Genomic DNA, 26,861 nt, shown 5'->3' with positions numbered 1-26,861 from the left:
GCCGCTGTGTACCACGTTCCTCCAGTATTCCAACACCGGGTAAAAGGAAGACCGGTAACATCAGGCCGTGCAATCGACGTCCATGGCAACAGCTCCACAATCTTCATGAAGAGGATCAGCTCAGCAGCGGCTTATGTCCGTCAGTTCAAAGATTGTTGACCGTCAACATTTTTGGTGGCTGTGCACACACCCAACTATATTCACCAGGAAGGTTCATTTTCTTAACTGTTCCACCATGACAAAAGGCCCAACCCAGGCTCACTGATGGTCCCCTGAAGAACACAAAACAAAGGGAGGGAGAAAGGCGAGCATGAGCCAATTTTAGGTAAGGTGTACAACAACAAAAAAAACAAACTGATATCTTGAAAAAGTGACAAATAACCAAGACTGAGCATGATTGAGAAAGCATTTAGAATGGCTGTCGTACAATGAGGGTGTACGGCGCCTCCTTCTTCTGCCCGCTGTCCTCCGCGGGGGGTGCTGTGGATTGGCCGGGCTGCGGGGCGTCTACGGTGGCGGCGGTGGGCCCCGTTGGCGACGTGTCCAGGAAGACCTCGTCCGTGACCCGGAAACGGATCTCTTCTCCTTGGTCCATGTAGAGGTCATGAGCCCCCTCGTCTGTCTCGTACTCCCACACCCAAACCTGTTCCGCTTCGTCGCTGAGAGGACGGTTGAGGAAAAGCTAGTGCTTCTATTTCAGAGGGATTCCCCTGGAGATACATTTAAAACTTACAAAACCTCAACAGAAACTTGTCATCACAAGCAGATGAAACGTCAACCGTTCACTGTAGTTGTATATCTTTTACAGTGAAAGGAAAGTCCAGGATACAATTTGGCAGGCTGCTGGAGTGATTCAGGAGGAATGAGGATGTCGTCAAAGAACCCCACGGTCACTGTGAAAAAGAAAAGTATGAGGAGTCAATGTTACCGCAGGATTCAAGGGTGGAAGCGAAAGAGGGAGAAACAAGAAGAAGGGTCACTGGAAGACTTTCAAATCATACATAGCCTCCTTCACCGGGACATTTTTAGCCCTGGGTTTAATTCACGCCTGGGGGCGCTGTTGGCACCGCACTCCTGAGGGTTATCTCCTGAGGGTTATCTCCTGATTAGGGGCTTTTCTGTGTGGAGTTTGCATGTTCTCCCCATGCTCATTTGGGGTTTCCTCCATATATCATGGTAAGAACAGGCACTAAAAACATGTACAAGAACATGGTCTGACCAGCGATGTACACTGAAGTTGGTCCACATGTGCTGTAAGCTGCTCCCTGGAGGAAGGACAAGCGTTAATGGGAAAAGTGAAAAACACATTTCCATTTGCGTGAGTTTTGGCCGCTGTAGCTGCACATAATGCGTGTGTGTGTGTGTGTATGACAGAATAAAGATGAGCTAAACTTGCTCAGTTTAATCAAATTCATTCCAGAACAAACCCCAACATGTTTTTTTTATTTTCAACACAAATTTCTTGTGATATTTCTTTAGACTTCATTGTTTTTTTTGTAAATAAATACAATACATACACTAACATTCCAGTTACTCATAACCTGCCAGACCAGCTCTTTAAGACATCCTTAGAACCTTGAAATGCAGTGTTGGAAAGTTCCAGACACTTAGACATGGTGAGAATCAGTTTTTTTCTTCCATTTATGAACAATGTGGATTTTAATGTTTAATGTGACACAAGGGTGGAATTTTATTGTCTGTGCAGTCAGTTGTCTTGGAGCCACGCCAAAGGACGGCTTGCACCCTGTCATGTGCATAGAAAGCAGTTGGGAGTGTTACATTTTGTGCTGGGTCTGTCAGAATTCAATACTAGTATAGACAAATTCCACAGCATTAGTCAGAGTTCAAACTCCTCAAGAAATTTCCCATTTCATGTTTATGAAGCCCATTTTATATTAGATATAAAGATATTACATGGAAGTTAATGTTAGCATAAGACAGAAACATTCCCTTGCCCCAGCGCCTTCATTGGATTCAGTCCTGGTGAAATAGCTCAGATTATCTTCTCTGGACCATTTTGGTTTCATTTAATAACTGATCGCTTGTGGCAAACTGAGCCAGCAGAAATGTTGATTTCAAAGCAATATATATTATATTACTCTTATTTCATTAAAAAAAAAAATAATGATAAATAATATATATATATATATATATATATATATATATATATATATATATATATATTTTTTTTTTAATTTATTTATTGTGCCCACTACACAGTTGTTGCCTGTCATGCCCCAAGAATTTCATTGTACCGAATGACCTTGTGTTGTACTGTACACTTGACAAATAAAACACTTTGAACTTTGAAATATTATTTCCCTCTTTAAAGCCAGCATCATGTTAATAATTAAGATTTCCTTCCTGATCCTTTGAAACTAAAAAAAGTGTGTCCCAATATTTCCACTTGAATTGACTCACTTAATCTGAGATGCTTGTTTCAAAGTCAAGCCTCACTCACGTCTGCACCAATAGTATTCTCCATTTTCCAGCACTATCCTCAGATTATATTAATAAAGCCACATTTTTATAGAAACATCTTCATTTATTTTTTAATTAATCATTTCCACGTGTTTCCCAGGAGAATTTTTCACAAAAATAATTTGAGGTTTTTCAGGGCTCACAGTCACCCTACTGTGACCTAAATAGTCTCTTCAGTGACATCAAAAACATATAGGAACTTTAAGTCAGCAATTTTGGTACAGTAACAAGAAAAATGTCACTGAAAAAAATATATATTGTCGAGGAACCATTATTGGAGTGAAGTTATTGGCGTAACGTTTTAAACGACACCCAGCCCTGTGAGAGCTGACAAACACAGAATCAGGGTGACTGAAATAAAGCCACACCACGGACGCGACTCACCATAGACTCCCTCCTGACTGCAGTATTTGATCTTCCCCACGAGGATCTCGTCAAGAAAAGGATGAAACACCACGTATCTGAAATGAACTGATAACAGAGGGAAGTTGGCGTCCTCACAAGCTCAAAATGGTTTTGAATCGAGATTTTCGGAATGCAAAAGAATAGTAAACAGGGTGCAAGGTTCAAATAAATAAATAAAAACAAATAAACAAATAAGGGTAAGCCATGGATTTGATTGCCTGTGTACTATATGGGGACACTTAGTAAAAATTAAAAACGCCATATGTATCAAACATTAAAAATAACAATACCTTTCGTGTGCGAGGCTCCGTCCCCTGGAAATATATAGGAGTCCTCCAATTTCGTGATGTCATACAAGCAGATACACAGACCGACATTATACACCACCTGTGGAGGCAGAAGTGTCGTTTTCGCTCACGACTAAACTTCATGTTGGGCAAGGGAAGGGGCGACGGTGCTCCGCTCCCCAACGTGTACACCGCACAGCCCCCACCCACGTACACACACAAATGATTACAAACTCACTTTATTTGCCAGTTTCTTGTTTAGCTCTTCAATGATGGCGTCGTTGAGCTGCCGCTGGAAGTTCCACGGGGGAATCCTGACCGTGTCAACCATTTCCACCGCCACGAACATGACGCTGGACACACCGTGCGCGCGCGCGCACACACACACACACACACACACACACACACACACACACACACACACACACACACACACACACACACACACACACACACACACACACACACACACACACACACATCCTCCATTGCTGTTTGTGAACTTAACGTCAGCCGCCCCGGGCCTCGCATTCGTTACGAGACGACCGCTGCAAACTGCACGAGCACAAGCTGTCAGGGTTGACTTACCTGGGCACGATATCTACCTATATTTCAGGACTGCATATTTATTCATTTAATTGTATATGCCTTGAAATAAACAATACGCTCCCTGACGGACAACGTAAAAGTAGACACATCTCCCCACGTGATTATATACGGCAGAACATCCATTTACGGCATGTCGCAAATTTAAAGGCACAGGCTTTTCTTTTTTTTTTTTTTTTTTTTTTAAATATCTGGCAGGTTTTTCCCCCCCAACCAGATTTTAATCATTTTTAAGTTCATCCTTAAAAATGATTTCATGTGAATGTCAGTCTGCCTTGCCTTCGTGGGGAATGTGTCCACTCCGACAGAAAGATGTTTGCAACAGTGCATCTCACAATATTGCCCTTTAATAAGCATGCCACAAGCAAAGTATGAGGGTTCATACATTAAGTATAATCTTTATTAATTTACCATTCATATTGGAAATCTGTTTGTCACTGTGAATTTGCCAGATTCGGCACTGTAAGCAAATCACCCACATAAAAAATAAATCTGATTAAATACCAAAACGATAGAATCCAATAGAGAATCAATGGAGAACTTCTCCCCATCAGACAAGACAGTCACAGAATTTGTTAATGGTACATTAATTCGTTTTCATTAGTTTGACATTTTGTGATGGGAGTCAACCAAAAGCATCACAGACACATCCTGATCACATCTGAATATAAAAAAAATGCAATGCTATGGGATTATGCCATTTTAAATATGATTTATCTGTTTACAGCAGTGCTTCAGCAACAAGATGACATGAACATTGCATTACCTAACATCACAGTATAAGCAAACTGCTTGATCAGAGCAGAATGTATAGAGAAAAGGTGTATTGTTGAGAGGATAATTAAGTGTTTTAAATAAGTTCTGCAGTCACAAATAACATGTTAATAATCAAACAATAAAACATTCATCTGGTAAAATTGGGAATAGTTGGAGAATTGATATTGTACAATTTCTTGCAGACTTATATTCATGTTTTGAATGAGCTGTGGTTATGAGGCATTTTTGGCGATTACTGCATTAAACATGAGAGTGTGAACGATTTATTTTGTTAGCAGTGAGCACTCTCTGATTGAAGGAAGATCTCTAAAGCGTTGTCATCATCCTGAAAATGTTGGATTATCGATTTACAAGCTTGAATGAACTGCATCTTTCTCGAGGCAAACCTTTACGGCTTCCACCGTTTTCAAATCATTTCAATTCCCAGGAATGAGGAAAAGTAAAAATCCCCACTAAAATATCAAGGGCTCAACACTAAAGCATTCGATAAACAAGATCAGTCCGAATTCCGCAACAACGATAAAGAACCAACATTTACAATCAAATTTCTATGCTTTAATTTGCGGCGAAAACGCACGGAAATGCATGTTGCGTTGTTTTTAAAGTGTTTTTTTTTGTTTTTGTTGAATGGCGAGGAGGGGTATTGTGGAAAAATGTTGACGAAGTACAGGGGTTGTTATCATTATATTACAGTGGACCAGACAGAGCACAAGGGTCTGCATTCAGACAGGCAGCATACAGCACGTCTCCTGCGCTTTCTCTACATATATTAATATCTTACCTATATGTACACGCCCCTACACAAAGTGCAGCAATAATATTTATATATATATCTTCCATCATTTATACATAAGCTCATTATGACTTCTATATATAGGGGATTTTGTGGCCAAGAAATATGGGAAATGTGGCCAATTATTAATTCCACTGAGGAACTTCTAAGTAGGGAAATCTTTGGAGGATTCAGATCCAGACTCCATCTACATCACTGGCGAGATGGTCGACCTGATATCTAACCAGTCTGAATTTGACCCTTAAATACAGTTATCGTGTCACTCTTAAATACAATTAAAACGAATATCACCCGTTGTATAACATATGTCAGTCACACACACACACAACACCGTTTGATGCCAAGTAGTGAAATATTTGCAGAGCATGGCAATGGGAACCTAGCACTACTTTCCTAACACTACAAAGTGCCAGTGTACAGGCATCTGGACACTAGATTGTGCGTTTAGTTTGTGGTTTCGTAAAAAGACAACGTGTCTTCATAGGCTACTGAAGGGCCAGACCCTGAACTAGCATAATTTAAAAAAAAGAAAAAAAACAAAAAAAAAAAACACATTCAGTTCATTGACAGATTTACTAGTCCTGTGCTATTAGGAACTAAAAACACAAATCACAATTTCTAACATCCCCTCAGTTTTATAATGTCGGGTTGGAGTTTGGACGGCACAAGCAGAGAGTGGGAGACAGGCGTTACCTTGACTCAAACACACAGAGGACACATTCAGTTAAGAGGAAACATGGCAGGAATTTGCACTAAACACAATAGCAGTGTGCAATGTGGACTCGGCCATGCAGAGGAAGGCTCTCACAAAGACGATATGCTAATGCAGCCTAGAGAAATCAAAAGAAATATTGAGCATGGGAATGGAACTTGCGCGTCACCCGTGTGTGGCAGAGCAGGGAACATAACTTTGTTCAACATGGCGTCTAAAGCCAACATATCCCATAGCCTGATGGAGGAGGGGCAACATGATCAATACTTGCTATTAGAATTTGTGATGCAATCTGAGACTTAGTGACACAACAAAGGAGCGGTCTGGTGAAAGTGGAATTACATTCGTTTGAGTTAACCCGGGGCTAACCAGCTTATCATACTGTTGGATGGATAAAAAAAGAAGAGAAGAAGAACTTAGAGAAACACTAGTGGAGATGAGTAAGTGGAGTGAGTGTGTGCGTGTCTGAATGCGTGTGAGAATGCGTGTTAAATGTGTTTGCGCTTGAGGTTATGGAAAGCTTCATACTACGGGACCGCAGTCAATGAATGCCAAACAAGCCTAAGAAATATGAGTTAGACCGGGGAGTTCTGCCAAAAACAAGGGACGCCGCCTGGGAACAAAAACACTGGGTGCAGAGCTCATCACAAAACGATGCGCGTACTTGTGTATCCGTGCGTTTCCTTCCATTTGCTTATGTGGGTAGGGGTACGTGTGTGCGCTTTTTATCTGTACAGCGACCTTGTGTGTGTACATATGTGGGCAGCATCAAAATACTTCCTCCTGTAGTGCTGCATGTCTACAGGTGTCTTTTGCAAACCGAAACACAAAATAAAAAAAATTGGGCTACCGTTTCCCATCATTTCTCCTCTGTGAAAGCCCTCACTCACACTTGGCATATTCACACTCATTTACCCCTCGCCCCCTGGTTTGCATTTCTTCTGCCGTGTCTCCCTTCTCCGCAGTAACTACTGGAGCTCCTTCATCCTGTTGAGGGCTGAGCCGGCCATGAACCACTCTATCTGGGTCTCGTTGAAAGTGTGGTTGAGAGAGAAGGACTCCTGGCCACCGTCACTGTGCTTGATCACGGCCACCAGGGGCTGGAGGAAAGAAGAGAGGGTGAAAAAAAAAGAAAAAACAAAACAAAAACAAAAACAAAACAAAACAAAACACAACAACAACCAGGAGACCATCAGAGTGAATGTTGGAGCGATAAGGGTGGGCTTGTTCAGCTTCCTGACTGTAACGACCCTGTGAAGCCTACATAAAACGTCTGATCTGAGTGTAGAGCCCTCGATACGTCTTCATCCATAAAACGTTACAACATCACTGGGACTTCAGGGATTGTCCTGCTTTAGACCAGAGTGGAAACCATAGCGTCTCAAAGGAAATAGGAACACCATCAATAGGCCGTTCATTGTAAATGATTAATAAAAGGCTAGGCTGTACTGAATAAATAATCCCACCAGGAGACGATGTGGCTCACCTTGCCAGGGCTGAGGGACTTGAGTCCTGTGATGGAGATGGTGTCGTCAGGACGGATCTTGTCGTAGTCTTGTGGGTTGTCGAAGGTGAGCGGCAGTAGGCCCTGCTTCTTCAAATTGGTCTCTGCGACAAGAGGGTGAATAGCATGAAGAGGGTGAAAACAAACCAAAAAAAAAAAAAAAAGACCAGAGCAGGGACAAAAGACAGTGCGGGAAGATTGAACTCGCATTTTGTAACAAAAGGGGGCCCTCCGCCTTGGTGGAAGGATCCGTTTCACAGCAGCACAAGGTCATGGAGAACAATGCTTACACTGTCTACGTTATTGATTCTTGTCCTGCTCGGTCCTCTTGGGCAAAGAAAGACTCATGATGATTTGTCAGCATGCCCTTCCTCACAAAATCAGAGTTGCTGAAAAGCTGTCTCCTCAAGCAAGTAATACTTAACAAATTGTATTTTGAATTGTGCTTACTTGAAAATGGAGGCCGCCAACCCTACGATATCTGACTCATTGTCTAAATACACAGAGTGATTGACTTTGGTCTTTGCTAATAAATAATTGCAGATGATAAAAGTTGAAAATGCATTTACCCAGATTCCCAAATGTATCTAATAAAAAAAATAAAAAAATAAAAATCAGGAGGAAATAACGGCAAGAATTTTCGCAAACCCCAATAGCAGGGTGCATTCTTAAGTCTTTTCCACAGGGACTCTTCTAAATTCTCTGCTTTCCATTTTGCTTTCAAGCGTCTGTTTCGTCAAGTGAGAAATGCTGTGTGCTCTTCCCTGAAAGGTACAGTGGTAAAACAGTGGTAAAACAACTGTTGGTTCTGTGTTCCTGTATCCCATGAAACGTACCGTGGATCCTGGCAAAGCTCTTGACGATGATGGCGCGTCCTCCCAGGTGCCGTGGCTCCAAGGCTGCGTGCTCTCTGCTGGAGCCCTCGCCGTAGTTCTCGTCCCCCACGACCACCCAGTTCACCCCGTTGGCCTGGGGAAAGACCATGACATATGTTCCCAGTTAAAAATGTGATAGGTCAAATAAACAAAAAACAAAAATACAAACAAACAAATATGTATGAATGTATGTATGCTTTATTTTCCGAGATTCTTTTACAATTACTTAGAACTACTACAATTACTTAGCACTACTTAGCCGTATTTATTGTTACACTAATGTCTCTGTCGCAATGTAGCTTGAATGTTATTCTCCCTTGTAAGTCGCTTTGGATAAAAGCGTCTGCTAAATGACTAAATGTAAATGTAAATGTTATCCTGGAGAGTTTGTCTCCTATAAGACCCCAAGATCTCACTGACATGGTTAACCGTATGAAATATTCCTCTTACCCCTTACTAACATCTCTATTTAAAAATAGTGTTGGCTCGCTTGGTCTTGCTGTGCCCTCTTTCATCAACAACTCTCTGCTATCTGGTCGTGTTCCTGATCAATTCAAACAAGACGCTATTCAATCGATTCTCCAAAAATATAACCTTGATCCTTGAACCTTGAATAGATGAGCACAATATTATTGGTAAGTTTCAGTCTGGCTTCCGCCATTTGCATTCAACAGAGACAGCTCTTCTCAAGAGTCTCAGATGATATTATGATGCATGGTGACACAGGAGAATGCTCTCTGGTGATCTTGGACCTCAGTGCAGCTTTTGATACTGTTGACCACCGTATCTTGGTTGGGAGACTTGAACAGTGGGTGGGTATCTCTGGGTCAGCCCTGCAGTGGTTCTCCTCCTACCTCTCTGATAGGAGCTTTGCAGTTTCTGTAGGCAGCTTTGCCGCCTCATCTGATACGCTGTATTGTGGTGTGCCAAGGTTCAGTCCTTGGCCCTATCCTGTTCGCTGTGTATATGATTCCCCATAGACAGTTAATAAGGCACTCTAAAGGAATCTCCTATGGTGTCTCTTTTACACCCCAAAACATATTTATATTATCAGTTTTAAATGACTGCCTAAACGCTATAAAAAACTGAATGGCAGATCATTTCTTACAGCTAAAAGCAGACAAAACAGCTATCATTATCTCTGCCTCTCCTAGTCTTGTCCCTAAGATTAAGGATGGTCTTGGTCTTACACGGTCTGTTAAATCCTCCGTAAGAAATTGAGGTGTCACTATAGACCAGGGCTAGAGTCGGGACAAAACATGTCAAGTTTTTAATTCGCTCTTTTTTTTTTGTTTTGTTTGTTCCCCCCCCATCTGAGAAACATTGTGTCTCAAGCAGAGATGGAAATGTAAATTCATGCTTTTATAAACATCCAGCCTTGATAACTGCAACTCCCTTCTCACCTGCCTCAGCAGAACATCCCGCGATCATTTACGTGCAGTGCAAAATGCTGCTGCTAAACTCTTGACCAGGTCCTCCGAAGGGTTTGACACCGATTCCTATTGCTCTTCACTGGCTCTCCATCAAATTCAGAATACAGTTTAAAGTTCTTGTCATCAGCTATAGAGCTCTGCATGGTCAGCAACCTGTCTACATTAAAGATCTACATCTACATCTACTTTAGCCCTATGTCACCTGCAGGTCTCTTTGTGTTTTCTGTTTTTATTGTGTTTTATGTATGTACTGTATGTATGTATGCATGCATGTTTTGATTATCTACCTCTGTGAAGCACTTTGTGACGTCCCTGCTCTTGAAAGGTGCTAATAAAGTCACATACTTCCTTATAGTACCATGTATTTTGATGAGCATTGTCAATATCAACACCAGCAGGTAACTTATTAGGGACTCAATAACAACCTTGATAAACTGGTATACTGTATAAAATGATCATATCAGTCAATAATCAATAAAGTAAATAATGGGATTTATCATGTACAACAACGGCATTACACTGTACATATTATTAAAATCTGGTTAGTACATAGTTATTCATTTGTATATATTTGACAATTTTTACTTTTGACTAACTGTTTATTCTATTTTATTATTATTTATTTTCTCCATTTATTCAGACTGTTTTCATGCTAATTGTCTGTAGTGAAACGCACCAAACCTCACCAGAACAAATTCCTAGTATACTGAATGTACTTAACTAACTGTACCTGGCGGAATGATTTTGATTCTATATACCCCGAGAGAGGGCACACGTGCCAGGGCTCACCTTGTATTGGCGTGCCACGTCGGGCACACCGCCGTACTCTCCGGTCAGCTGGTTCTTGATCTTGTTGACGGCATCATTTTCGATGTTGACCGCTCCGATCAACAGGTTGTTGGAGATGTTGTCCAGGTGGCCGCGGAATTTCAGCCAGGGCCCGGCCGCGCTGATGTGGTCCGTGGTGCACTTACCCTTCACCTATGTGTGGGCGAGCGAAAGAATGGCCAGAGAGAGAGGAATGGAGGGAGACGGGAGGTAGACAGGAGAAGGAGAGATGAAAAAAACAAACTAAAACAAAACAAAAACAGGAACAAAAATAGATGATCCTCATATTAAATAGAGACAAAAGGTCCCTTAGTTTGCACCAGATCCTCACACAGGACCTTGACAACACACTACCTGTGGTGAGCAAACTACCAGGGGCAGAGTCCAAAAATAGAGATATCTGACATTTGAACCTCATATCATGAGTTTGAAGTGAGAGAGTCTTTTCTCAGCATTAAATATTGTACTTTGTGTTATATCTGGTATCCTTTGTACATGCTTTTTTTTTTTTTTTTTTTTTTTATCTATCATAATTAGCTGCTTAGGACTGCTCCAGTCTGTTTTCAAAATATCCTCGTCATATATTTGTATCCTCTCAATTCCACTTACTAAGGACGGAAATTAAGATGTAAATATCATCCAGGTCTCATTTGAGGGTATAGTATTTTTAAAAGCTCCACATTATGTCACTCCTATAATTCAACATTTTAGATTAAAACATGAGATATACTGTGCAATACTCTTGCAATTGCACAGTGTGTATAAGTTTCTGTGATAATTAAGTTTTAGTTTTCTTCAAAATGAACCTCTCTTTGAATTGCATTTGCAGGGCTTTCTTTTCTTCGAGTTCCATCATCATACTCTCTCACCAAGCTGCACTGTATAGTTAATAAACACCCCTCCCAGCTCCCCTTCATTGGCCCCTCACCTTGATCAGGACCCTCAGGTCTTCCAGGTCTTTGCCGCTCCACTTGTCGAAGGGCTCCAACAGCTGCAGACGGTTGCTGGAGGGGTTCACATCCACCTTTGTGTGTGTGCAGAATCCAAAATGTTTAGAATCATATAATCATCAACGCAAACCTACGAAATGTGTTTTCTGGTCTACCGTTCCTGTCTTTGTTTTCAAGAAGAACGGATAATGACCTTGACTTTGCTGCTCTCTGTGGGTGGGTGCTGATAGGTGTCCTGGCCCGGGTCAAAATCCCGGCTGGGCAGCTCGTCACCGGTGGGGGCCTCCAGCTTGAACTTTTCTCCGTTGGGGGCTGTCAGGTAGTCCGTCTCAGGGTTGAAGTCGAGGGTTCCTGCGATGGCCATGGCAGTGACAATCTACAATACATCAGAATGATTTAGGTAATAGTCATACATCCTTTTTAAAACAAAACACCTATGCACATCGGTCTGTCTGCAGAAATTGCATGGCAATGGCATATAAGCGCGGATCTGCGGGGTGGCAGTGGCAACCGTACGGGCCACCCCAGTCGTTAATGCCGTGCCTTGAGGCGGAACCATTTCTGTACAGCCGCAACACACCTAGGATGCATTTTAGGTGGGCTCACGCCCAATTAGGTTTGCACCCACGAGTACCTCTGGAGACTTGACTTTAAGACTGGCAAGTCTAGTAAACCAAAAAATGATTAGAGGTAAACTAATAATATTAGAAGGAAGATTGCTTTTCAATGCTTTTAATTATTCCACCCATAACTGTGTCTATTTGGCAAAATGTAGAGCCCCTAGCATGCCAGGAGGAAAAAATAGTAAATATGCATCGTGCAAAAACAAGGTCATGTTATCTCTCATAAGTAAACTGTTCAGGAGGCACAAAGGTGTTAGAAGTTTTACAACGGGGAGAGCAGACACTTTCATTTTTGTAGCGTCCGACTAAGTATTGATAACATGCTTAGTATTTTACAAATTCAATTTTTTTTAATTTTATTTGATGACCATGAGCGCTGATACGCGAAATAATCGTATAACACCGATAAGCGCAGCGCCCTAGTGGGCACCCAAGATTAGTGTCACCATTTCAGTATCCGACCAAATGTGAAATATGGTCACAATCTCCCCTTTTGTTCCTGAGTTATAGTGTTGAATAATTGTGAGAAAGGTGTTTTTGCAGAACATGATGGTGTCACAGTGAAATTGACCTTATGGACAAAAAATGTCACCACTTCGTCGCTTTATCCTTTAGACATTTGTATGAAATTCATTATTAAGAGTATGAATTCTTGAGTTATGGCCAAAAACATGTTTTGTGAGGTCAGAGTGACTTCCAACTTTGACCACCAAATTCCAATCAGTGCATCCTTGAGTCCAAGTGGATGTTTTTTGCCGGATGTAATGAAATTCCTTCCAGGCTTCCTGAGATATTGTGTTCACGAGAATGGGACGGACAGGGACCTTGACCTTTGGCCACCAAAATCCAATCAGTACATCCTTGCGTCCAAGTGGACGTTTGTGCCAAATTTGAAGAAATTCCTTCAACCTGAGATATCGTGTCCGAGAGAATAGAATGGACGGCGTCAAAATAATCCTTGAGAGATATGGCCTTGAGTACGGAACTAACCTGGTTGGGCAAGCCTACGATGATGCTTCCGTTATGAGTGGCAAGCACTCCGGCGTTCAATCTCATATAAAGGAGGTGGTAGAGCAGACCTTTAAGGCGGACCTGCCGGCATATAGCTTGCCGTACTGTACTTTGTACTTAAAGAGGAACTATTATACTCCTTTTCAACAAGTTCTTATAAGGTCTGAGGTCACCGACACGTTTTTCAAGTTTTTTGCTGAAAATACCACTCTGTTTACCACTATGTATTCAAGCCATTGTAACATGCCTCAAAACCATAGTGTTCCATAATAGGTGTTTATTGTGGGTGGAGCCACACTTCTAAGGCCCCTAGTTCTATGAGCCAATGGGATTTGAGCTTTACTCTGGATTGCGTAGAATTTCTCTGTAAACCTTCACCGATTTCACCTTATCAGTTCACTAAAATCTGTTTCTGAACTAATTTGAGGGGAGAAATAAGCAATCCAGTTGCTTCAATCTTCCCTTATTAGATATACAAGGCCTCATTTACAAGTTTGTTCCGACTTGCACCACAGTGTCCGGAGCAGTGCGGAGCTTCGAGCACCACAGGATACGACGGGGCTTGGGGCTTTTTTTTTTTTTTGTTTGTTTCACTCAATTACAGAAACGTCGGAAAATAAACACATCTATGGATTTGTTTGGAGGAACACACACACACACACACACACACACACACACACACACACACACACACACACACACACACACACACACACACACACACACACACACACACACACACACACACACACACACACACACACACCTTCTGCAGTTTTGTCACGGACAGTTGGTATTAAATCCTTTTTCTTATATAAAATTTATGCCGCTCTTTAAGCCAACAACAGAGCAGCTTAGCTTTGAGTTACTCAGATGGAGCGTGGTTCTAATTTTATTGACGCCCCACTTGACGTAGGAAGGGGCTTCAAATCTGAATGGCTTATCTCACCACATGTTTTCTGAAACAGACAGTTCACAAAAAACTGACTCGGTTGTCTTATTTCACATTTTGAATGTCAGTCGGCCGTCAGAGACCCGAATGTACAGTATGTGGACAAGCACTGAAAAAGTGGGTTTTGCGTAATAGGTTCCCTTTAATAGACTACCTGCTATGAGCCGTGTCCTTGAAGAAATAGCTTCAGAAAACAGCGGTGATAGAACTGTTCATTGGCCTTTTGGAGGACGTGAACTAAGGTTTTTGGTTTTGCAAGATGTCTCTGACATTCTTCAGTCTCCATCTCTTGTTTTAGATTCATCTACGGATCTAGCTGAAGCCCTTGTGCATTGTTTTGAAGATTACAGGGATAAATACTTTTTCAAAGGGCTCTGGAAAGAAGTCTTAAATACTGGTGAACAATGCAATGTTGAGGCAGAATCTATTCCAAAAAGAAAGACAAAACAGAGTGAGATGGACATAGTGTAATGGCCCCATTAGGTGAGCGTTCTGCGTAGACCCTTTCCTCGATAACATGCTGAGTGAGCGAAATAGACTATTCTCAAAACCAAATTGTGAAATAATGATGGGTATCCAAGAGTAAAATGCTGAAAGCACTACATTTTGCCAGGCTCGAAACTCTACTGAGGCTCATCTTATTTGCCTCTATTTATGAATTTAGCATAGAAGACCTCAGACATGAGGTACACCAAACAAAAAGAATCAGAGAGGAAAGTGAAATCTTGTATACAGAAGCCCTCTAGCATAGTAGATCTAACCACAATCATTGAACCATTTAAAGCAGTATTCCATGAGCTCTTCAGATTATGCAAAATTGCAATTTGCCATACCTGTGAGTACTGCTGCCTGTGAAGGAAGCTTTTCCACGCTAAGGCTGGTTAAGACCAACCTAAGATCTACCATGGATGATGATAGACTGAGCAATCTGGGTGTATTAAGTGTGGAGTCTAAACGAATGAATGTGTGACACAGTCATGTCATATGTACATGTTGCAGACTGAGGGATTCAAAAGGAAATATTATTGCCTATGAGCATTCGTTTGAGACAGGTGGATCCAAAAGAAAATACATTATTGCCTTTGTTATAAGTATAATGTTGGCATTATAGAGTTTTTGCAATTAAATGAATTGTGTTGACAATGAATAATACGTGAAGTTTAGTAGTTATGTTCTAGCTCAGAGGGCCACAGTTTTTGAAACAGACCTCAAATGTAAAAGTTGAGACCATGTTGGAAGAAAACATGGTTCCGATGTGCAAAACAACAATTGCTATGTGTTGATATATGAGATGTCTATCAACATAAATGTAATAATTTTGTATTGGACTTGTGGATCTGGTAAACAAATCACAGTAGAACAGTAATTTCATGCTTTTCCAATGTTTTACCTACTCTACCACTGCACAGAAATTAGGCATTTCCTTTTGAAAGTGGTTACCAATGGTTACAGGCAGCCATGCTGGAAGTAAGAGAACTATACATCCATACATCCATCCAGTGCAAGGCCTCTATAGTCAGTCTTTTAAGCGCTATTGTGATTTACTTTCAAATGATTTTGCAGCTTTTTGAAAAGTGACATTTATTCTGAAACAAGAATTCTTGGTTTTATGTATATGTTTATTATATTTATTAGTTACGTATAATGTAATCAGACTATTGATTAAAAAACAATTTTTAATTATGTATCTGTCTGTGTATCTGTATCCCTGATCCCTCTCAGAACAGTAGTAATACTCTAGCTTGGGACACTTGTACTTTGTACATATAGTGTAAGCTTGTAGCTGCCTAAAATAGCCACTTACTTTCTAGTTAGACGCGTTTTTTTGTTTATATAATAGTGATTTCCGCATCACCCCAAAAAAAACAAAAAACACTTGTCCTATCCTGGCCACCCCATTGAAAATCACCTGACTCTGCCACTGATGGCATACACCGAACAGCCACAACATTAAAACCAACAAAAATAACCACTCATATTGTGTAGGTCCACCTCGTGCCGCCAAAACAGCTCTGACCCGTCAAGGCATGAACTCCACAAGTGTCCCGTGGTATCTGGCACCAAGACGTTAGCAGCAGATCCTTTATGTCCTGTAAGTTGTAAGGTGGGGCTCCCATGGATCGGGCTTGTTGTTCCAGCACATCCCACAGATGCTCCATCGGACCCTAACCCCGGCCATCCACATGATGTAAAAGAAAACATGATTCATCAGGCCCCCCTTCTTCCATTGCGCCATGGTCCAGTTCTGGCGCTCACGTGCCCATTGTAGGTGCTTTCGGCGGTGGACAGGGGTCAGCATGGGCATTCTGACCGGTCTGCAGCTACACAGCCCCATACACAGCAAGCTGTGATGCACTGTGTGTTCTGATACCTTTCTATCATAGCAGAATTAACTTTTCAGCAATTTGTGCTTCTTCTTCTGTTGGATCGGACCAGACGGGCTCGACTTCACTCGCCACGCGCATCAATGAGCCCTTGGGCGACCATGACCCTGTCGTCGGTTCACCAGTTGTCCTTCCTTGGACCACTTTTGGTTTTGTTGTCAAAGTGGCTCAGATCCTTACACTTGCCCATTTTTCCTGCTTCCAACACATCAACTTCAAGAACTGACTGTTCACTTGCTGCCTAATATATCCCACACCTTGACAGTTGCTATTGGAATGAGATGAGCAATGTTATTCACTTCACTTACATAAATCAGTGGTTTTAATGTTGTGGCTGATCGGTGTATAGTACTGGTAGTAGTCTCATCATACAAGATGATTTGTTTGAACAATTCCACAAAATGTAATCATTGACCTCATCCATTTTGTAAAACTATGTAAAAATATTGACACAGAATTTCACTCTTACTGTAACTACTCATGTTTTTCCCGCTCTTTACCTCAGGAGAGGTGACAAAAGCGTGGGTGGCAGGGTTGGCGTCGTTTCTGGCAGTGAAGTTCCTATTGAAGGACGTGACTATAGTGTTCTTCTCTCCCTTTTTCACATCCTTCCTATAAAAAAATAAAATAAAAAAAAAGGGGGGGGGGGTAAAAATACAAGAAACAGTTCAGTCTGCTGTGCAACCCAGTTACAGAGCAATGTTTCCATCGAGGAGGACAGGAACGGAGCATGGAGCCTACCTGTCCCACTGGCCAATGCAGGGTCCACAGGCATTGGCCAGAACCACGCCCCCAACATCACTCAGGATCTTAGCCTGGAAAGAAGAGGGGGGCATGAAAATAAGACAATACCGTAACAGCTATGATGTTGATGTTGATGAACGTATGATGTTTCTTTCAGGAAAATACATTCCATACAACAGAATCCTCTGGAGACGAAAAGGAAGGCTGTGAATTTGGTCCAAGTCTCTTTTGAAGACACTTAATAAAGAAGCAGAGCGTTCAAGTGCAACCGACACTCCTTAGGCATTATCATTACTTGGTTGGAGGAGGTTACTATTTTCATGATGAAAGTTCAAACTGTTAATTTGCATTTTCCCAATGAAGGAAAATGTGAAACACTCACATATCCGTCCCTCTCGATGGTGGCGCGGATCTGCTCAGACCCGGGGGTTACTGTGAACTGGGCCTTGCACTTCAGGCCCTTGTCCAGAGCCTGCTTGGCCAGAGAGGCAGCTCTGCCCATGTCCTCATAGCTGGAGTTGGTGCAGCTGCCAATCAGACCTACACAGAGAGGGCACAAGACAAAGGAGTCAGGACACACAAGAGTTTCCACCATAATGCTTTAACGGGGGTAGCTCCCCCCTAAAATTTGAAGATTCTGTTATTTAAACAACTATGGCTTATTTAGCTGATTCACTTTAGCTGGTTTAAATTATTCCCAAAACCCATACAATTAAAAGTAACAGGAAAGAAGCAAAACCCAATGACAGATAATATCAGTACTCTTAATAGGGTTCATTCTGAAATCACAAAATACAATTCAAGGACTTTAAAGTGCCTTTTTTAAGCACCATTTCTTCATATAAAACAAATAATAAATTTTCAATGTGATCTTTATTGATTAAAATATAATCCTAATGTCAGTCTATTTTTTTCCATCTCATCATCTACTATTATATGCGTTAATTTCCAACCGTGCTTGACAAAATGTATATTTCCCTGACAAAATCGAATTCATAAAAGCGATTCTGGAAAATGTTTAGTTTCACAGGTTTTCAATTATCAAATTATTAAATTCAAGGACTTTTCAAGCATTTCAGCACAAAGGAGGCTATTTTCAAAGTATTCCGGTACTGCATTTTTCGAAGACAAAATTCAACTACTTCAAGTACCTCAAGGGCCTGTTAAGAAACCTGACTTACAGAGATACATATTTCTTTTCATATAATAGAAAGTATAGCTTTACTAGAAAGAGGGAGGAATATAGATCTGGGGCAGTCACCACAATAATCCACCAAGAGTGTAATAACACATTCTTTATACACATTATAATGAAATGATTCCCTATTTATATTATAAGGCTGTGATTCTAGTATAATCTTCTCTGCATTCTGGGAACATATCCCGCTGTGAGTGTAGCCACCAAATGACAGAATTGTAATGTTAACCGGTCGTGGTCTGGGTCAGTAATACCGCTTGCAGGTATCATATTTCACAAGACAAAGCATTCCATTTGGAATGTATTGGTAACCGTATCGTGCCATGGGGCAGATACTGACCCACTTTGACCTCCAGAGGCCAGCCATTCTTCTGAGCCACTGCCCCGACCTCGGAAACCGGGTGGGCCAGGTCAGGGGTGAACGGTCCGTTAATGTGGGGCTTCAGCTGATTCAGGAGGAAAGAAATGTTTAGAGTTTAAAGCTCAGTCCAGATGGAACAGGTGCAGTCAAAGGCGATTTAGCATTGATCATACAACGTACGGATGGTAAACGTAACTATTTGATGTAGGAATGTTTCACAGAGTTTAACAGTTTTCAAATGTTAATTAATCAATTTCCATGTTTTTTTATGCATCCATCAGACATTACAAAATTAGCCCATAAGACATATATAAAAGTATGTCAACTATGGTAAAGTGTGGTCCTGAATTCCCCATCGGAATAAATCAAATGTGTTATCTTATCTTAACCATCTCTTCATCACTAATGCATTTTTTAACTGGAGAGTGGAGGTAGTTCCTTCAACAAGACTTAATGAAGATGAAAACACGCCCGCTTCTGGGATCAAAATGGATATAGTGTATAGTGTATATAGTGGGCATAGTGTCTTGAGTTCTACCAATAATTTCAAGAAAACAAACTGTTTTGGGTGTTTATTCACCTCGCTCAGGTTTATCTCAATGACTTGGTCGTATTCACAGCCCTTATCCGGGACCAGGTCGTCTTGGAACTCATCAGATAACATGGCAATCTCTATGAGTGGGTAAACAAGAGAGAATAATGGCTTGATTATTTTAAGTTTTTTAATAAAATAGTTAATGTTCAGCAAACTCAATGTGATAAACTGGGACACATTCTAGATAGCGCACAACTGCCTTTTTCTCTCCCTATTGACAATGAGGACTGGCCTCTTTTGACTGGAAGATCTTTCAACGTTAAATTTATATTTTCTGGTTTTGACCCATAGTACGGTCCTATTTTGGGCCCCTTTCCCTTCTGCTAAAAAGCTGCTTGTCGCTCAATCAATAGTCTAACGAGTATATTTGGGAATTCAGAATTGTCAACACTGACCTCCACGGCCAGTCTTCTCCAAATAGGTCTTCATGCGGTGGTTGTAAGGGAACACAGAGGTGGTGGCTCCAATTTCAGCTCCCATGTTGCATATTGTGGCCATACCTGGAAAAACAAAAAGAGGGGCAGAAAACTTACCCCAAGCCTCCATGTAAAATAGAATACTTTAAAACGAGGAGTGTGTGTAGGGGGGTTGATTGCTCTATAACAAGAGGCGCTAAGACTGAAAGTGATTGAGTAACAGTAAAGAGATGAACAACATTTGAACATAAATGATTCATACCCAAAACCCGAAGAAAGTATCGTCCTTACCTGTGCAGGAGATTGAGTCAACACCAGGTCCATGGTACTCTACAATGGCCCCTGTGCCTCCCTTCACAGTCAGGATGCCTGCCACCTTCAGGATGACATCCTTGGGAGATGTCCAGCCAGACAGGCTGCCCGTCAGCTTCACGCCAATCACCTGAAAAGATAGATGTAAAGATTAATATAGAGGGCAAAAATATGGCAAAAAGAGAAAACAATGTTAAGGAAATACCAGGGCTCATTTTGGCATCACAAAATGAAATTCATGGACTTTAAAGTACTTTTTTTAGGCACTATTATTGTAAGGACTTAACACAAAACAAATATAATGAATTTTCAACGTAACTTTTATTGGTCAAAATAAAATATAATTTTAATCTCATTGTACAATATTATATACACCGATGAGCCATTGACCAATGAGCCAACATTAAAACCACTGACAGGAGAACTGAATAACATTGCTCATCTTGTCCCAATGGCCCATATCAAGGAGTGGGATATATGAGGCAGCAAGTGAACAGTCAGTTCTTGAAGTTGGTGCATTGGAAGCAGGAAAAATGGGCAAGCGTAAGGATCTGAGCAACCTTCACAAGGGCCAAATAGTGATGGCTAAACGACTGGATGAGGGCATCTCCGAAACGGCAGGTCTTGTAGGTGTTCCCGCTATTTAGTGGTTAGTACCGACGTTGTACTGAAGGTGGTCCAAGAAAGGACAACCGTTAAAGCGGAGACAGGGTCATGGGTGCCCGTGGGCTCATTGATGCACATGGGGAGTGAAGTCTAGCCTGTCTGGTCTGAGAGCTACTGTAGCAAAAATGATTGAATGATACATGGATATTCCTGTCTATTAATGCACCAACGTATGTAACGTCAATGCGCATCGCATAGCACCAGTAAAGGGGCCAGAATTAGCGTGTCGACCCGGGTGTCATGTTCACATCAGAGCCAATCGAAGGTGGAGCCGATAAAAACCTGTCTATTGCAGGGTCATTTGACTCGGGGCAGAAACACAGGTTTTACCTTTCCCACTGATGACAAATGCCGGACAAGTGTCTATTTCCAACCATGTAGGATTTCCCTGGCATAATCGATGTTGTAAAAGCGATTCTAGAAATGTTTTATCACGTTCCGATTTGAATAACAAAACCAGGGTAAATATCACAGGTTTTCAATGATCACGTTATTTTTCCCAAGGACTTTTCAAGCACTTCAGCATAAAAGGGACTATTTTCAAGGTTTCTTACTTTAGACTTCTCGGTACCCAGCATTTCAAGCACCCCAAGGACCTGGTTGAACCCTGAAATACTTTATTTTTTTAGTTTAAGTAAATTAAATTTAAGATAAAAAAAACTATTGAAATCCTACTCTTGTAAAAATGAGGGGAAAAACTGGCATCGCACGGCGCTCACATTGGGGCACTTGAGCTCCCAGGGGATCCCGGCCATGACGTCCACAGCGTCCGCTCCTCCAACTCCAATACAGATAGAACCCAGGCCGCCACCGTTTGGTGTATGGGAGTCTGTGCCAATCAACATCACTCCTGGATAGGCGTAGTTTTCCAGGATAATCTGTCACACCAGAAAAGACAGTCATCCATGGACAGTAATAATAACATTCATACATTTCTGATTAAGATTTAAATCGATTTGGTGGAATGGAATACTCCAAGAGCCTTCAACTAATGAAGGAGGAATGGAATGTACGACTGGAATCCAAAGCTATAAATTGATGGTATCCAATACCCAACACCATCTGTATCCAGTTCATATATGTTGGTCTAGATGTAATCAATGGAGAATGTTTTGAGTCACAACTGTTGTCATATAGAGACAAATATAGTCCAAAATATCAAACTTTGTTTCAGGCAGGGCATCCAAAAACAACAGTAGCATACCTGATGGATGATCCCAGAGCCGGGTTTCCAGAAGCCAACACCATATTTGGCTCCAGCCGTTGCAAGGAAGTTGTAGACTTCCTGGTTGATGTCCTGGTTAAATGTTAACAGGTCAGCAGTTAGGGCTTTGGTTGAGGACAAGCTATTTTTAGCCCGCCATCCCCCTTTACATAACACAGCAAAGAATAAACTTGTCCACAGTCCTTAAACAATCACCTAATCTGTTACTCAACTCACCCTCTAGGCACCATGACTATGCAGCACACTTGGCCAATCGGAAATATAAATAAATATATAGAAATGTAATTTTATGGTACTTGTATTTGCCTTGGAGCAGCAGTCAAGGTTCCACCAACTTAAAATAGCAGCATTATTATATGCAATATTCAATACAATAGTAATTTTAAATACAAGGAAATGTTGCATTTGAATTAGACAAACCTAAAAATATGTGACAGTGAAAATGCACATCTCTAGGAGGACAATGAACTATGGTTCCAATCTGGAGCTAAATGGACTGCACTTCCACTATACAGCCCCCCTCCTCTTCTTTTTTCACACTCCCCAGCCCCATGCCGATCCTCTGTCCAAACCTTAGCTCTCTGCAGGTCCTGAGCTCCTCCGACCTGGGCCTCAATCAGGTGGTCACAGTGGATGGTGGAGGGTACGGCCACCCTGGGCAGCCCACTGCTGATGAACTGAAGCATGGCCATCTGTGCTGTGGCGTCCTGCATGGCCACGCGGTCTGGACGCAGGCGCAGGTAGGTGCGACCGCGGTCGATCTCCTGCCCCACAGGGTCATCCAGGTGACCGTAAACAATCTTCTCAGACAGGGTGAGCGGGCGGTTCAGCCTACGGAGTGGATGGGTATGTTACGACTGTAAAATTCGGCACATACAATAGCAGTTGTTTTCCATGTGGGCTATAACATACACTGAAAGATAAGTATTTAATAATATACAATATATGAATATTTAATATTAGTAATATTTTAGTCCTGCATAGCAATTTCATGGATTATGGATGAGTGTCCAGATGCAACTTGCCTGCATTAATTAAAAAATATTATATTGAAAATATTAGTCACTTCTATTTATTCATATATTAGCAAGGCTCTATGAATATGGGTTATGTCAATATAATCTGACATGCAAATGGTTTGCTAATTAATTCAAAATGATCAATAATGACTTCTCATTAACTGACTTAAAATATTCGTATGAAAAAGTAATCCACAACAAATATCAGTTTAAACAAATACATAGCCATCAGACACCTGTCCATGGATTACAGGTGAAAGTTGACCTTGTGGCCAACTGTGGTACTTTGCAGATACGATGATTTATGAACACAATTCCTGTCAGCTAAATCAATAAGGGAGAAAAAGAAATAATAATAAAAAATAGTTACAGCTAATAGTTAGATCTGTAAGTGGTCTGATTGGTCACTGTAAATATCAACACACTCAAAGTGTGGCTCTAACACATGTCATACCCTCACATCTCAACGGCAAATGCAAATGCGTTTTACCTCTTACGAACAATTTTGATGTTGTCATGCATCTTCTCATAGTTGACAGTGCAGCCAGGCTCAAAGCGGCTCATGGCCACCTGCGCCTTAGCACTGAAAGCTGCAGAGACATGAATACGCCTCGCCCCTGTTCCAAGGGCCAGCTAAAAGGTGAGAAGAGTGGAACAAATAGAAGTAATTAAAGCAGAAGCTACATTTCACGAGTGTTTGGGCCAGCATTTATATCATTTAACAACACTTTACACCATTTAGGGTAAAGGGTGTGGTTTCACAGACAACAGCTATACAGAAGGAGGTAGGTATAAAAATCTATGAGGTCTATAGTATGTGTCCAAGTATGTGCATCAGTAGATGTATTTTATAACTAACACAAATACAGACCACAAGCATATACAAAATTTTACAGACTCGGCTACACCAAATGCCATTTCTAGGTTTCTAAATATACTCAGGGGCCCTCGCCGAATTTCACCAGCCTCTATGTTTAAATAAATAAACAAACAACATGAAAAATCTGCACAGGGCGCCATTAGACAAGTCAGTCGAAGCAATAGGAACAACTCAAGAGGATCCCACAACAAGCAGCAGAAAAACAATATTGCAAAATCCAGCAAATGCATTAGTCAATTCAATGCCCGTCTTTATATGCTGAAAGTGTGTAAATTAGTGCAGACGATGGGTCTACTTCTGGACAGAGACACGGTGCGAAATCATCTAGATTGACAGGATGTGAATATAAAACAAAATGACGTGGTCTCAATTTGCACGACAGTAATGTAAAACATGTCTTGTCACCATCAGCAGTCTATGGTATAGGATCAGAGGACCACTGAGGATGTGCGCAACAACAAATACAGTAACCTTGCAATCACCTTGCCAACAGCTGGGCACTTGACACCACGACCGGACACAGTTTAGTCAAACTAAGATCAATACCTATATATTAACGGTAGTGTGGTAAATGAGTATATGCTGTTGACAAATCTGAGGTCGTTCTGATAGTTTCCACATATCGCTGTGAGAGTCGCACCGGGACAGGGTGACCTGACGGAGAGCCTAACGGTGTGGCCGCTCTCTGTTATTTACTCACTATCTTTACACTCACTACTATTCGGGATGGCAATCTATCGCAAAGTTTATCTTATTCAACACAAGTACTTGATGCCAACACGACTGAAGACATTTCTTTATAAAATAACAATTTCTTACCCGCAGTCTAGCGACAGTCAAACAATAAGACGCCATTTTGTTCACTGACAAAGATGTGTGTCGCCGTATTATGACGTCACTGGGACTATTATACGAGCCCGTTATTTTATAATGGAATGCTTATTTCATGCTAATTATGAGGAGCCAAAAAGACACATGTCTATATGCAAGTATCTTGAATATTCTTTAAATATTTTCTGAAGTTGTTTGATTAGAGGTGATATTGTTTTTGATTATAAAAAAAAAAGTTGCAAAATAAAACTTTTTTTTTGATAAAAATTGTCAGACAAATCCGTATATTCCTTATTCAAAATATGAATTATATATAACTTTAAGCCTCCATGCTACACAAGGACTGAATGAGTCCTGAATAACTTTTTTATTTTTATTTCAGTGTCTTTTTGCACTGGTGTATATTTTGCGCGTGTGCACACACACACACACACACACACACACACACACACACACACACACACACACACACTCTATATCTATCTATCTATCTATCTATCTATCTATCTATCTATCTATCTATCTATCTATCTCACCCTTTAAAATCCATGTTATAGAGTGCTGCGAGATCATGTTTTTTTGTAGGCCAACCCGGAGGTCAGCGTCGCCCTGCTTCCCTCGACCAAAAGTCAATGGGATTTTTCCATTGGATTTTTGGATAATTGTAGACAGTAAGCTCTGTGGCAAACAAAAGTTTATGATACGTCAAGTTTTGCTGCGGCACGATAATCTTCACAAATTAACACGTATCACTTCTATGATTTTTGAAGCTTAAATGCAATCGGCAGTATTAAAAAAAAAAACAACGAACGATAGGCTTTGAGCAAACTACACCACGATCGCATGCCTTCAACACCACCATCACTAAGTTTCAAACTTGTCATTTAATTTATTGGAAAGTTTGAGTTAGAATAGTTTGCGTGCATGGTATAAACACAACTAGAGGCTCTAAAGGCAGACTATTGAGTAGATGACTTTTCTTGTTTGGCGTGACGTTTAATGTCGCTGACAGTCTCTGTCGTCTCATTTAGCCACTTGTTAGCAACCGCCTGTTTTAAGACATGTAAAAACTTAAAAATTCACCAGTGGGGTATTTACTGACGTTTTTTATGTCGTGGAACAGAAACGTGAAAAATCTCTTGCGCTTGTGATAACCACAGAGCTTATTTCAGGCCTCTAACCAAAATCACATTCAAAAACCCATTGACGTTCAGATGAGGGAACCGGAAGTGGCAAAATACGAACCAATTTCCGGGTTTTAGTACTTATTCCTGCAGCACTCGATTTGTAATATATATTTTTTTCATTTGAAAGCAGTTCTTCTAAAAATTCCATGCATGAACAATTTACAAACAACTCTTTCACACCTATTTTCTTAATAATTTAAAAGTTGAAATTCACGACATATCACCTCGCATTATTTAGCTATCTTTTATGAACGCCATTACCCACAAGCCCTGCTAAATGACATTTTACCCCGCTTTCTGAATGGACACCACAGCCCAATAACGTGAAGGTCCGCCCCCATCTCAGCCAATGGACGCTCTGTTGCTATCACCGCTTGTATTTTTAGCAATGGATCAGCGCCACGCGAAACCACAAATATCCTCCCGCCACACGAACTAGATCCGCTATTTTAACACCTTGTGCGAGACAGCGTTCTGAACGAATTACTCCACTGAAGCCATGGTAAAAACAACAGCAACAATAAAAAAAACAAAAAACGTGTCGAGTATTTTTTTTTTTTGTTTCATAAAATATCGAGAATGACAATAAATTATTCACTGGGCTAATGTCACGGGCATAAAAATTACAACATGGAAAGTAGTTCCAGTGTGTGTCAGTCACCATGCTGGGGGTGTGGGCGAAGGAAGCTGTATAAATACGCGGGGATGTCAAACAGCAAAGTTTTCCCAGCACGCAGCTCGCGAACTGGGATCCCTGGAACCCGGGTCCCTTTACCCTCTTATAACTGGGATTCGAGTTAAAAAGA

The 26,861-nt window shown here is 41.1% G+C and overlaps 2 protein-coding genes across 2 annotated transcripts in view; both read right to left on the bottom strand.

The window, feature by feature from the left end:
• The window catches only part of polr3h (polymerase (RNA) III (DNA directed) polypeptide H), a 4,228-nt gene extending 191 nt beyond the window's left edge, over positions 1-4,037 (bottom strand). Inside the window, exons 1-7 of the mRNA XM_080009318.1 lie at positions 3,762-4,037; positions 3,412-3,526; positions 3,177-3,273; positions 2,866-2,952; positions 830-893; positions 428-659; positions 1-272 (exon numbers count right to left, since the gene is read on the bottom strand). The exon at positions 1-272 is cut by the window's left edge and continues 191 nt beyond it. Of these exons, the coding sequence (XP_079865444.1) occupies positions 222-272; positions 428-659; positions 830-893; positions 2,866-2,952; positions 3,177-3,273; positions 3,412-3,522 (642 nt within the window). The 5' untranslated portion in view covers positions 3,523-3,526; positions 3,762-4,037 and the 3' untranslated portion in view covers positions 1-221. The remainder of the gene's footprint in view (positions 273-427; positions 660-829; positions 894-2,865; positions 2,953-3,176; positions 3,274-3,411; positions 3,527-3,761) is intronic.
• A 114-nt stretch (positions 4,038-4,151) lies between these two features.
• LOC307236790 (aconitate hydratase, mitochondrial-like) lies at positions 4,152-24,908 on the bottom strand. Its single transcript, XM_080009317.1, has 18 exons — positions 24,857-24,908; positions 23,648-23,790; positions 22,711-22,969; positions 22,118-22,210; positions 21,633-21,791; positions 20,227-20,377; positions 19,915-20,019; positions 19,505-19,596; positions 18,904-19,009; positions 17,748-17,905; positions 17,363-17,436; positions 17,122-17,233; positions 11,845-12,027; positions 11,630-11,725; positions 10,663-10,854; positions 8,402-8,534; positions 7,548-7,669; positions 4,152-7,161 (listed from the first exon to the last, which is right to left on the bottom strand). Exons 1-18 carry the CDS (start codon positions 24,890-24,892, stop codon positions 7,030-7,032), a joined length of 2,346 nt encoding a protein of 781 aa, XP_079865443.1. The 5' UTR covers positions 24,893-24,908; the 3' UTR covers positions 4,152-7,029.
• Positions 24,909-26,861: the final 1,953 nt, after the last annotated feature.

The sequence above is a fragment of the Zeus faber genome (genome assembly GCF_960531495.2).
Source record: "Zeus faber genome assembly, chromosome: 11".
NCBI classification, from domain to species: Eukaryota; Metazoa; Chordata; class Actinopteri; order Zeiformes; family Zeidae; genus Zeus; species Zeus faber.
The sequence above is the reverse complement of the archived record's forward strand: the minus strand, read 5'-3'. Positions and strand labels throughout refer to the sequence as shown.

Excerpts from the sequence above, each read along its gene's own strand:
- LOC307236790 (XM_080009317.1), bottom strand. The coding sequence starts at position 24,892 with ATGGCGTCTTATTGTTTGACTGTCGCTAGACTGCGG. Across the intron at positions 23,791-24,856 it reads TGACTGTCGCTAGACTGCGG|CTGGCCCTTGGAACAGGGGC; the intron begins GTAAGAAATTGT and ends CTCACCTTTTAG. Across the intron at positions 10,855-11,629 it reads ACCTGAGGGTCCTGATCAAG|GTGAAGGGTAAGTGCACCAC; the intron begins GTGAGGGGCCAA and ends GCCCACACATAG.